This window comes from Thermobia domestica, chromosome 15 (genome assembly GCF_964235325.1).
Source record: "Thermobia domestica chromosome 15, izTheDome1.hap1.1, whole genome shotgun sequence".
In the NCBI taxonomy this organism is placed as follows: Eukaryota; Metazoa; Arthropoda; class Insecta; order Zygentoma; family Lepismatidae; genus Thermobia; species Thermobia domestica.
Genome location: NC_137468.1, coordinates 23,525,793 through 23,539,735, shown reverse-complemented (window position 1 = coordinate 23,539,735; position 13,943 = coordinate 23,525,793). Strand labels below are relative to the sequence as shown.

The window sequence follows — 13,943 nt, the reverse complement described above, 5'->3', positions numbered from 1 at the left end:
CGCTACCATCTTCCTAACCAATAACGTTCTTCCTACTCTTCGATGCTCATAGCTCATTCTATACCTCGCAATATTATAATCAATCACGAAAATTACGTTCGAAATAAAATGCAATTTGCCACTATTTATTTTATAAAAATATCATCTTTATTTGGTATGTATATAAAAGAATTACAAACAGCAATAATAGAACAAAATCAGGAATGTCATATTTTCATGCAGAAGCAATCGTCTTACTTTATCATACATATAAATGCATTACAAAACAAGTCACAAGTGAGCATACACATATAATTTTGTGTGATATAAATTCAATAGGAACTTTTAACACCAGAATCTTGATATTATTAGTTCATTTCTCATCAAAAGATGCGTCAATTATTTATATGTATCTACTTGTGCGTTGTATACAATTTTAAATATTACAAAGTTAACCAGGTAATGATTCTTTTGCGTTGACAAATGATTTGGGCGCTAGACGTTGAATTTTCTATCTCACCCTACGAAATCTCGGACTTGATCATCCTATCACCAATAATCTCTTACAGACCTTTTGTTTCTAATAAAACTCCAATGATTTCAATATTTGAATTATATTTTTACAATATACCATGTCAATTTAAATAGCCATGTAGAGTAGTCTGAGTATAGAAATTAGTGACAAACGCAGGAAGCTTCTGACGTTGCTGATAGCCCAAGTGATGAAATATCCATTCGCCAAGAAGATCGGACTTCGAATCCTACTAATTCGATACAATTTCTCCAACATCATGATGTTTATTATTTTTAAAAGCTTCCAAACATATTTAATTGATTCAACAGCATCTACAATAATTCTTGAACAGTATGTATTTCCATGAAAGAGGCAGAATTTTTGTTTCTTACTATACAAATGACACAAAAAAACGAATGTTTCTAAACAATACATTTGTAGAATGAATATAAAATGCGTGCTAAGTGCCAAAAATGGAAACGTTCGCTTGAATATAAAAATGTGACCTATGTGCCTAACACTACTCAGTGAACAACTGGCTATCTAGTATTCACTGTGGAAGTAGTTCAAATAATCCCCAGACGAATGCGCGTGCCTATATGTCCCATCAGTTCTGAAGTAACATCTGAGCTATTTACTCAATATTTTCGTTTTGACACTTAGCACCGATTCCGTATTCAGTCTACATTTATATGTTATATGCATGTGCCCTCAGCAACATAACTGAAATAAAGTCTTTATACGGAAAAGAGTACGGCTTGTCAATATATTTATCTTATTCAGTCTAAAAGACCATCTCATTTTGCTTCTGTATTTCAGTATCTTATGAAGTCTCAAAATAGTTTTTGAAATACATCATTTGAGTTTACAAATATCTCAGATCTTCAATAACTTTTTTTTCTTTCTTTCTTTCTTGTTACTATTGGATACATACTGGGCATAAACTAAAAAGTGAAAATTTTTGAAGAGGTAGACCTATTGGATCAACTAGACTAAGTTTCCATTTTCAATAGCTTCTCATTTGTAAATTAATTGGCCTGTTATAATATAGTGTTTTCTGTTCGTTTTTATCCAGCCCCAAAAGTATTGACCGTTTGAAATTTTACACTTTTCGACAGGGGTACCGTCATATTCAAAAAAATGGATTCCTGTGGCAACATGTCAGTAATTTCTGAATTAAAATTAACTAAGTGCACAAGTGTGTTATTTTCCGTATAATTTACAGAAAACTATTGAAGAAAATTCATTAGCAAAGGCTTATGGAAATAACTCTTTATAACCACCCGACCGATCTCGATCAAATTTTCAACATAGATGAGGTTCGGACCTGGAATGTTTTTTATCATTTCATTTTGACGGTGCAACTTAGGGGAGGGAGAGGAGGAGATTTAAAACAAATGTTTGATAGTATCGAATCCATAGTTTTCGAGGTAGCTGAGATGAACAGTGACACTTCCGATGCCGTTTAAATCCAAACGGCAAATCAGCCCTTTATGTCCAAAATGAAACGTATACTTTTTTTTACGTGCGACTGGTACTAATGTTTTATTGTATTCCAAATGCAGCAAGTTTATCAGATAATTAACATCTACAATTTATTTTTTTAAAGTAAACTTCCACTGTATTTAAAAAGTAAAACTGAGAACATTGGACGATTATGGAAATAGTGGATGCGAATTTAGAAAACTTAGTATTTTCCTAAATTTAACCTTAAATTATAGTGTTCACTGTATTGCGCTCAGAGAAAATTTACCTACTTAGTCATGAAAGTTGGGATTTGGACTTAGTGAATTGACTAATTACTATTCGAACAAGAATTAGTGGAAATACGCGGAACAAACCTGTTAGAAGTTACATGTTAAGTAAATTGGACAGAGTATAAATGTAATTTATTATAAACATTTGCTAAATACATGAAGAACGACTGATTATATGTGTGTGCGTGGTAAATTAGAAACTCCTTACCAATATTCTTTCTATATTGAATACGTTAATTTTACAATAAACTTGGAAATTAGAAAACTTCGACATGCGGCTGAGTGCGCCATATACGCAGTAAACACACTAGTAACTATACAATTTCCCAAAATGGTTATATAAAATCGCAAATTCTACGCGTCACTTCAAACCTTGGAAGATCATATTTGAAGTCTGCTTTCTACACTTGCACATTTTGAATAATAATAATAAAAAACCTCAGTTAACGTGAAAAATCGAATTTCGAAACATATCTTTCATCATTATCTCCACATTTGAATTAAACTTTGAATGTTATCTATCTATCTATCTATATAGACCAATTTTTCATGCTTATTTTTATTTCAAGGATATTAGTTAATATATACATCTAATTGTAGATTGTGGAGTCTGAACCCCAGAACTTCCGCTTCATTATGCCACTGAGCACAGGAACCATTTTTGAACATGACTACCAAAAGGGACAAAATCACATAAAATGTTTTGGATTTATAATTTTCAACAAGGGAATTGTTCAACGATTATACACAACTTGGAAACTTCTTGAACTACCTAAAATATTTTCTTTCAAGTGTCCGGCTTCAAGTTACTGTCTTCAATTGCTGCTTAATTTTTGGCAGTTGGGACTGTCGCCTTCTGAACTATAACGTATTCATAGCTTTAAGCAATCCCTTTAAGTTTTTACCCTAAGACTACACTATTCCTACCTAGACAACACAAAGTAAGGGGACACTCCCGACTATCCAAAATTAGGTAGCGGTAGAAAACAGCAACTTGGAACCAGTATGCTTGAAATAAGGTAATCCATGTACTTTTGAATATCTCTCCTTTGCGAAATATTCCTGAACTGTCTCTAAATTATGTTACACGAATTTCAGTCCCTAATTTTCTTTTGAGTTAGCTGCAGTTGAAATGCATACAAAAACATGTTCTCTCATTTTAATTAAGAAAGTCCTTTAATAAAAGTGACGTGCGAGTATGTTGCTATTGGGTCCAAATAATTTTTCCGTTTTCATCCAAAGTAATATGTCCTCTGGCAAGGAGTTCCAATGCTTTAGGAAAAGCCTTATGTTCCACCAACTTCACACGCTCCTGTAATGTCTCTTCAGTGTCTCCTATTTCTATAGGTGCAGACTCTTGAACAATAATGGCACCAGCGTCAATGTCTTCCTACAATAAAGATAAACATATATATTTTTATTTTATTTATATGTATAGTTCCAGATACAGCACGTTGCCCATTTTACACTGAAACGTGTAAAAACAGTAATACAAAAAAAAAAAAAAAATAATAAAAATAAAAACAAAAATAAAAAATAAAATAAATAACATATCAAGAAAAGAATTAATTAACAAATACTACATAACAATATTTACAACTTAATTTTGCACAATGCGCATAGCAAACTTCTTTCGGAAGTAAAGCTATCTAAGGTATGTAGAAGTCCCTTGAAATTTGTAGGAAACCTTTGAACTACTGCAAGCCTAGGTTTCGAAACACACAATAAATTCGTATTCCGTGTTGTGCGAATGAATACTTTGAAATTGAGTGTGGGAAGTAGGGAATAACCATTTAATTTTCCATATCACCTTTTTTCAGACTAGTGTTGAGGAGATGAAGTTAATGGGATTTTATTTTAAGATTTTTTAATAATTGGATTAACTAAAGATAAATAAATGTGAGAAAATTAAAAGACAAAATTAAAAGTCAAGAAATTACAACAACACAGAATTAGGTTAAGAAAATAGATTTCAAAATTATGTTATCCAAGTATTGTTTTGGTTATGTCAATTGTAAAGACAGACGTGTGAATGTGCAATGTTTTGATTACAAAGAATAACAAAGATGAAATGTTGTGAGAGTAGTTATAATGTTTACGTTGTTGTTTGTCAATTGTTAACATCGACATAAATTTTAGGATGTGACAAAATTGTCAGATTACGGAGATAGACGTCTGGAGATTTTGTCTATTTGATGATCATTGCAGAAATGTGAATTTCGGCAATGAGAGAAAAAACACGTGAAGCGACGTAAAGCAAGATGGCAGATTGGGAAACTGACAGTTGAAAATAAATACTCTACGAAGAGGAGATGGTGAGGATTCGACGGAGAGCGGTCTCAAACGATCTTTCGACGGAGAAGAGACTCTCAATTCATTCATTTTTAAGTTTGACAAATCAACGTGAATTACTATAAGAATCTTTACGAACTATGGCGAATTAGTCTACAATATAAGTTCTACGACCAGTTTACTTTTTGAACTTTTAAATAGCGTTACAATCACCAGTGGCTGGAGTTACCTCTGCTGCACCTTAGCTTCCTGAAGAAACAACATCAACTGAAGGTATGTGTTTGCTATTCGTTTTTCATCAAATAGAGAAATTAATCAGACTCAGTAGGTTGTGATCTGGTAACGTTTGTTCATCCTTTACACCACAAAGTACACTCTAACATCACAATTGTTTATTGAAAATACAATGATTATTAACATAACTCGTCATGTGTTTACTTTCTTAAAATTAGTAATTGAATTTTCCCGGACATTATAGAAAATGTTCGGAGAACAATCTTCCTGTGTCTTCGAGCTACGCACTTGCTATTAAAGGCACACACAGGGGGGTTGACACTAGTATTATCCAATGCTATATTAAATGCTCTCAATTGTCAAGCAAGCAGAAAATTCCCTTCTGAGAAACATGACATTTACGTTAATAATATCTGAGTTACAAATGTGTCATATCACTTCATGGTTAAGATTAAATATTTTAATCCCGAGGGGTTCACATTAATAATTTTGACTATGATACTTTTAAACAATACGCTTAATAAAAATTATATTTTTTATTGTTCACCCTGATCTTTTTAAAATACGTTTTTAAAAATTCATGTTATACATATTTCATGGATTCACTTATTTAGGTACTTCGTCCTTCATGGGTGAATATGCTTTCGTCTTAAAACAAATAGCACATGAATAAGGCATGAGTTTTAAAATTAACCTGTAATACGGTGTCTACTAAAATTCCAAAATGAAATTTCGTGAATTTTTCTTTACCAAACCATAAAATTCCGCACATTCTCAAGAGCGAATTTGGGTGCAAATTAGACCGAATTTTCATGCATGTGATAGAAGCGTACTTTGCTTGCGATCCAGCCGACCATAGACATTTTTGGTGGTGAATTTTGACGCTTTATGGAACAAAATTTTCAAGTCTGTACTTATATTTTTGCAGATAAAAAAATCGTGACTCAAAAGCTAAATTTCGTGACTTTTTCTTGATTTCGTGACTGATAGACACCCTGTGTAAATATTCTATTGCAATTTACGTCGAACTGTGACTGTCGCCACAGCCTGTTCCAGGAACTGAGACAGTCACTTTTGCTGCATTCGCTGTACAGTCCTTTGTGACAATCTCTTCAACGCTTCGTGATCCCTGTCACTAAGGCTTCTCTTTGCTTATGTTTTGTCATGAACTCTGTACGTTATTATTTCTCCGAATACCTAACACACTGGCTATCTTAGGTACAATTGTGGCAATTAACCTCGAAAACATTCGTCCTCTTTGAAACTCACGAGATGTCTCATTTTGCATTACCAACATCTGTCTGCTTCAACACATGCCTCCACCCTACCCCGCCTGATATACTGCAGTCGATGACGTAACATACCACTAACAACGGTCAGGAGCTACACACGCCCTCTCAGTGTTACATGTTACCACCTCACATCTTTTTTAACGTTCAACGCTTATGCCTTTCACAGAGCTCATAGTGGTCTGGTCTCTTGTAAATAGTTGAAAAGTGACCAAAAGCACACGAAAAATGACCAAAAAGTGTTCAAAAGAACACGAAAAAGTGACCAAAATCTCCTCATGCCACTTTTTTCCTTTGTCAATTTCTCCATCAGCTCTCTCTTTGTTTCTTATTTTGTTTCATTTTTCCTTCTTTACATGTTTTTGAGCTTCCTCCTTTCTTAGGTTTTCTAAGTACGCTTTGTAGTTACGGTAAGCAGACTTAGCAGATGTAAGAAGCTTCTGAGTAAGTGGAACCAGTTCTGACCTATTTCCGAATTTTTCATCCCAGACATTATATTTAACTTAGCATTGAGAGTTCTCAAAGTCGTGAAATATTCAAATTCATCACCTACTCTTAAGAAGAACATACAAGAAACATAACACAAGACGAACATGATGAACAACACAAATACACACACACAACGTTGAGCGGAGCGAGAGAAAACTAAAAGACTATTATGATAGAAGAAAGAATAGACACAGAAGGGTTCTCAACCCCACCTTGAGAGCTTAAGCACCCACCAACCATCAACTGTGCTTTAAAAAGAATAAAAACTGAAGTGAGAATAAAGCTGACTGTTTCACGTATGGCAGCAAGTACTGAAGCTTTCAAACAAGTTTTTGCCTTTTTCCATTTACTTTTATAATATTTTTCTTAGAAAACTGCCAATGCAAAACATAAATCACACGAAAAAGTCACTTTACCTTTCCAAAAAGTAACTTTTAGTGACAAATTTAAAAAAAAAAGTAACTTTTAGTGACAAATTAAAAAAAAAAAAGTGACTTTTAGTGACCAACTTGAAAAAAAGTAACTTTTAGTTTAAAAAAGTGACTCGCTATGAGCCCTGCTTTCACACAAAAGGAGACGAGCGAATGATTAATGACAATGAATTATTATGAAATTATTTCTTTTTGTGCTTTTCCACCAGGAATCGAACCCGAGACTACGTACACTAAAGACACAGGCACTTGCTGTGTGTTTCTCATTATATATCATCTCGCAAGGTATATTAATCTAAGAATGAAGAAAGCATTTAAGATAAGTGAAATATTAAGCCTTACACGTTCCTATAAGGCATAACAAATTTCGATGTACTTACCGCAACGAAATGCACAGTGCAGCCTGTAATCCGAACTCCAGCCTCCAACGCTTGTCTATGAGCATGAGTGCCTTTGAAGAGAGGAAGTAATGATGGGTGGATATTAATAAGTTTCCCCCGCCAATTTCTAACAAATTCTCCTCCAAGCACTCGCATGAAGCCAGCTAAACACACAATTTCTACTCCAGCTTCCAAAAGGGCAGCATGGACAGCGCTGTCGAAGTCGGCTCTCGATGAAAACTTTCCATGAGGTATCACCTACATAAGACAAGAAAATTACTAACTTGTAACAGCGCACAGGAAACACATTCATATACTAATACATAACTTAACTTCTAGCTTGTTTTTGGTTTCATGCTGTCTCTTTTGGTTAAAAAAAGGTAAGGGAAGGTAAATTTCAGCATTTTTTTTTCAAAAGTCAAACGATAGTAAAATAACCAAAATTGTTGATTTTTTTAAAATATGAACCACGGTCTAAAGTATACATATATAATTTACAACATGTCATTTCATGCCCAAGGCAAGATACAGAGTTGAATTTAATATTAGAAACACAGGAGCTTTAGCACTAAAATAAAGACTGAGCTAACGTGTAGGTTACACAAAAATGGATTCAAGTTAACGAGTATTACTGTAAAATACTAACAAGATTGTTAGAACCATTTTCGAATGAAAAAAGAAGAAGAAACTTTAAATACCCGAATCTAAAAATTACAAGAAAAAAAGTATCAATTTATTGAATGGATCTGCACATAAGAACGACGATCGAAACCTCATTCTTGAATATATTTGGCTTCAATGAAATATTAAAAGCTCGAATTATCTCAATTTTATGAATTTGCAGTGTTGCAAACTTAGAATCGAATTTGTTACTAGACTTAGTGCTTTTTTAATTTTATAGGTTGGCAACACTTATAGGAATATGTTACAGAATATGAAACTTCTTTTTCTTATAATTATTTCCGATTGGTTCTATTTTTAAACATTCTTTGTTTTAGCTTCTTCTAAACGACTTCCAACAAAGCTACGTTTTATAACACGCTAATCTGTTGCTGTTTTACCGACATATTCTACCGCAAATCAGTTCTCACTAGAAGTATTAACTTTTTATTATAAAACAACCATTCAAAACTTAAAACATACGGCCCGTTACAGCAGGGTGTCTACTGATGCTGGAAATACTTGAATTATACTGGAACTTAATTTAAATACTGGAAATATACTGAAATTTTGATCCACATACTGGAAAAATCATTTGTCAACAATACTCTTTTGTAATTGTTTTAATCGTCTTACAAACAATTTTGTATCCTTTAAGATTGTAAATTTTTCGAAAAGGATAAGAGATGGCGCTGTAAACACTAAGTATTGGGGAGCTTTGCTCTAATTTTTTATTCGATTTTTACTATTTACAAATCATTTCTTTGGACAATTTTATTATTTGTTATAATCTTCATATACTGTTTTTCATTTTCAATATGTTCACGCGCTGCTTCTCCTTCTTTATTACATTAATAGTGTGATAAACAATTATATTTAAAACAGGCAAATTCGGCCATCTTGGCACGTGCCATTTTAGCACATATCCTTAATTCAAACAATTTATAATTAAAACAAATATAGTGAAATAGACTACAGGACTCTAAGGGCGGGACTTCCTTTATAAATCTCCCGTAAGGGAGGTAACTGAAACTGAACTGAAACTTTTCGAAAGCACGAGTTGTATACATTTTGTAATTTAGACATTTAAAGAAATTGGTGGAGTGGAGGGCTGTGAGGGGAATTGGGAGGCCTTTTAAAAAAATGTTAAAAAATCATTGTATTTCAAAAAAAAAATCAAGGTTAACTAAATTTACTAAAAATAAAATATTCTTTTAATGGTGTGATTATTCCTAAAGAACTTTTTAAAAAATCATTGTATTAGGTACAGGAATTTTGCTGATGGTTATACTGAATATACTGGAATTTTGAAAATGAAACTCAGTAGACACCCTGTATAGTGATCGACGTTAAAAACTGAAATTGTTAATCCACTTCTGGTGAATGGATCACGTTCTTCAAAAAACTCGATTCCTTACTTGTGATCCTCTACATCTTGGTTAAAACTTATGGTAATACGTCACAGATTTTGTATCTCCCGGTCGAACGGAGACAGAGCAAATATAGAAAGGAAAAAAGAAAAAGAAGAAGAAACTTTCAATACCCGAATCTAAAAATTACAAGAAAAAAAGTACCAATTTATTGAATGGATCTGCACATAAGAACGACGATCGAAACCTCATTCTTGAATATGTTTGGCTTCAATGAAATATTAAACGCTCGAATTATCTCAATTTTATGATTTTGCAGTGTTGCAAACTTAGAATCGAATTTGTTACTAGACTTAGTGATTTTTTAATTTTATAGGTTGGCAACACTTATGGGCCGGCTAGGCTAAAGGAAACTGTGATGAGAAATGTATGAAATTGTGGACTGAAGAAACTAGGAGGAAACGGGAGAACCCCGAGAAAACCCACGAGTAGGTGTTTGTCCACCACAAAGTCCACATAGCGCGAGCTGGAATCGAACCAGGGACCCCAAGCACCGGAGGTGAACGCTCTACCACTGAGCCACCGCCTCCCCCCCCCCCCAAATATAGAAAGGAGTTTTTGGTAAACAAATTCCTTAAAAATCATTGTTTTAAAAATGTTCACTTTTTTTTCCCTTCTGTATGTTCTCTACAAAACCATAATGATTTGCCCCTCTCTCTTAAAGAGTGCGAGTAATGTACCATTAGCCAATCAGAATTTTGAACATCAAAAGGATGCGAAGTTTTGTTTATTGCCATTTAGAGAGTTCTATAACATTTCATTTGTAACCTGTCTAAATTGCTCAGTTTAAATACCGTTTTATTTGTTCGTATTTGCTTTACTTAAAATTTGGAGAATATTATTTTCTGCATCTGCAGGTATTGCTTCATTGACCGATTTTATACGCAATGGAACCAACGGTGACTAATTTGGTATGTTTCACTATATTACTATAATCAAATATTTTACTGCATTAATAATAATAATAATAATTTGTCATTTGCGTACGGTGGAAGAAGAGAGTTTCAAAAGCAAAGTTATGTTTTTGGGAAAGATCAGTCAAATTAAAAAGTATACACAAAAATAAAGCTAAATATGATGGTTAGTTGATTTGTAGTTCAAAGACTCTTTTTAGCACCAAAGTTATATCAGATATGAACCTACAGCTTATTTAGGATCCGAATCACGTGAGCTTCCATTAGGAATCGACCAAGTATACACTAATCAGTAACTGGAAATACTGAAAACTTTACCTTTGTTGGAATATTAGCTCTTTCAGCTCTTCGAAGTCCTTCCACATCTTTCTTATTGGAAATTACAATGACGATCTCTGCTGCACTAGGTTTGAGTGGATCGGTTGTGTGATTAATAAGAGACTGAAAATAAGAAATTCCACTAATTAGTACGCATGCTATCATGTGCGAATTTCATCCGGAAGTTACATAGAGTTTGAAAATTATCCTAGATAACAAAAAAACAAACAAAAAAAAAAAACCTAAAAAGGAAGGAAAAGATGTATTTAGAACAAGGCTGTAAACGAAATAATAAAATAAAAGATAGAAACTCCCTCTTGCTGTGATTTTATATTTATGTAAGAACTGAAAAATTGGCTCTACCTAGAACTTCTGACTTCGAATCATCCAATTCTTCTATCTTTTCATAGTTTCCAATTTTATTACTGGCATTGGCTTCTTCATTGGTTCCCCTTCTTCCTTGTTTTCTTCTATGCTTTATAATCACTTCACTAATTTTCTCAGTCTTGTCCATCTCATTGTTCTCCTCTATCTTGTCCTTATCAACTGCATCCCCTTTTGCTTCTACCAATTGCAATATTCTTATTTCGGTTTCCGTTTCAGCTATATTCAGACCGTTCTCATTAGATACGCCCACTCTAGTTCACGTTGCATTACATTAGGCAACTCCTAAACTTGTTTTGGGGCAATCACATTTTCAGGTGGTGCCTATAATTCTAGTTTCCCATCATGGATAGTCATTTGTTACTAGTCCCTTTCTTTTTCTTCCAACCTGCTTTCTAGATACATCAGTCTGCAAAATAGTTTCATCCGTCACATTTAAAACGAGTTTTGCCATATGCTACACACTTTTTTTTTTTTTTTTTTTTTTTTTTTTTTTTTTTTTTTTTTTTTTTTTACCGCAGCGTTTTCCAAAGTATTCTTTGTTCTTGTACAGGATAACGAAAAGGAAGATATAGGCTGCTGTTTTTGTTTTTGTCTTAGTAAAAGAAACCTGTTTATGACTAGATGAAGAAGATGAGCCCGATTTGTACACCTTATTAGAAGATGTTTCATGGCCTTTGGAAGAAAAGATTGCATTTACATCACCTTCATCTTGCTCAATTTTGATCGAAAACTGAAAACTAATCTGACTGCTCAGCAATAACTGTAATAGTAATACATCTGGAAGGTGATTTTTCTTGGAAGCTAATAACTGACGTCCAGCCATTCCATTATTTATTCTGACCACCAACCAATCTCGGAGGGCTTGATCTATATACTGTTCAAAGTTGCAAAACCCAACCTATGTTAAGGCGTGCACGAATTACATTGCCATTTGATGCGAACCTGGGGTATTAGTTGTACCCCATAATGGTTTAACATCAAAGACGAGGAAGAGGAACTGGTTGGGACATTGGCTAAGAAGGAAATGTATGAGAAGGGATATGCTACAAGGTATAGTGCCAGGAAAAAGGGGGAGGGATGAAGGAGATCACAATTGATGGACGATATCAAAACAGAAAAATCGTACATGAAGACGAACAGGTTACCGGAAGACCGTGGAGCATGGAAGCTTCTCAAACGCTTCTTAACTGCGGCAAGAGACCTGCCAATAATGGCAGAATACCTATGATGATGATGATGATGATGATGAGCTTTTGGGTCAATTACAGAAAGAAAGGTCGACATCTTAGTCTTCATATATCTTAGACGCCCAGGACATTTAGTCAAATCTTTCCAGATAAGGCTGAATTCATGTCAAACGCTTCAAAAGATGTCCGATTCCATTATTAAGGATGATAATTGAGAACAAAATCCGAACTAAGTCTGCGCCAATGTTATGCTTGTAATGGGTTGAAAATGATTGAGTTTGATTGATGTAGAAAGTAACCGTACTGTATTTCTAAAATAACTTACTGCTCAAACTAGATCTATGCGGTGACTCGAAAAACTTCATCCATTTTGTAACAAGTATGCTACTGCTATTAACCAAGGCCACAATAAGTTTACTCAGGTACTCCCATTTATTAAATATAACTGTAACTACTTTTATAATGATCTAAATGTACCTACACTTCCACAATTACATTTATAGTGCAAATTAGCATTTAACAAACTTGTATCTGCCTTCCTTTTTAACAACACTGTCCTTAACATTTTAGAAACATCTGAACACTCAACTACTGGTAACTAAGACGTGATTATATTTTAACACAGAACAATATTGAAAAATTCGAACTACCCCAACAACTATCTCCAAACAAAAATCCCAAGAACAACTGTCCGAATATTCATATATATATACATTTTCCTTCCATAACAGCTCTGAGTCCTCCTTCAAACCAAAAATTTGATAATGTAGCAACGCCGTAAAGAAATAATGGGCCATAACATTGATCTTCCAATCCATTATATAGTTATATAGATTATTTCCAGATGATAGTTAAAGCAACTACATGTTGATACTAACCCCATTAGTATCGGTACAAGTTAAGTAAATAAATAGAAATAAACACCTAATTTGATAACAGGAGCAAGCAAATACATATACACGTGACTTTTCTTAGAGCATGATATAGCTTATACCATATGAATAGACGTGTATAGTATCAACTGCAATGCTTTAGTATCAACGTCTACCGGACTTAACTGCCATCTGGCAAGAATAGATATAACTGCTTGAGAGAATCGTATAGCAATGCGGCTAATGGTTCGAAGTTTATCTTCGATGTTGCCATAGCGTGAAATTTTGGTTGACTAACACTTGAAGGAGGCTCAGGTGGGAGGGTATATCATTACATAGCATTTTTGCTTTATTTTTACCTGTAGAATAATGTTCAGTGGTCTGTGGATGTCACTTTTCGAACATCAGATATCTATCTATGCCAGAATATAGGGTGAACTACTTAAAGTGGCCCCCTTCTTGTAACTTCTAAACTAATTGACAGAAATAGCTAATATTTTGTACCACGCAAATATTAGAAGGGGGGAAAGAGTTTGACATATTCGATAATATCACATACAAGAAGTAGTACATTTTCTTCCCTTTGAAGTAATAAATAATTTATTTTTTACCGATGTGACTTTCCAGAAGGGCAGCCACCGATATTCACACACTTTAGAAATATATACCGTACATCCTTTCGCTAAAATGATTTACCAGATCATGAAAGAAAGGGGAAAATAAATATAAAGAATAGAGAAAATGCTGAGAAACGTGCCGGTGTCCAGGCGTCCAGAAATAATAGAAAATAATTAGCGATTTTAATTCGCA

At 33.8% G+C, this 13,943-nt stretch overlaps 1 protein-coding gene across 3 annotated transcripts in view; it reads right to left on the bottom strand.

Moving 5' to 3' along the window:
* Nucleotides 1-124: 124 nt before the first annotated feature.
* Nucleotides 125-13,943, bottom strand: part of Gart (trifunctional purine biosynthetic protein adenosine-3 Gart) — a 67,215-nt gene continuing 53,396 nt past the window's right edge. For all 3 annotated transcript variants that reach the window (XM_081741385.1, XM_081741384.1, XM_081741386.1), the window contains exons 16-18: nucleotides 10,688-10,810; nucleotides 7,366-7,623; nucleotides 125-3,640 (exon numbers count right to left, since the gene is read on the bottom strand). In XM_081741385.1, coding sequence (XP_081597511.1) covers nucleotides 3,455-3,640; nucleotides 7,366-7,623; nucleotides 10,688-10,810 — 567 coding nt within the window. In that variant the 3' untranslated portion in view covers nucleotides 125-3,454. The remainder of the gene's footprint in view (nucleotides 3,641-7,365; nucleotides 7,624-10,687; nucleotides 10,811-13,943) is intronic.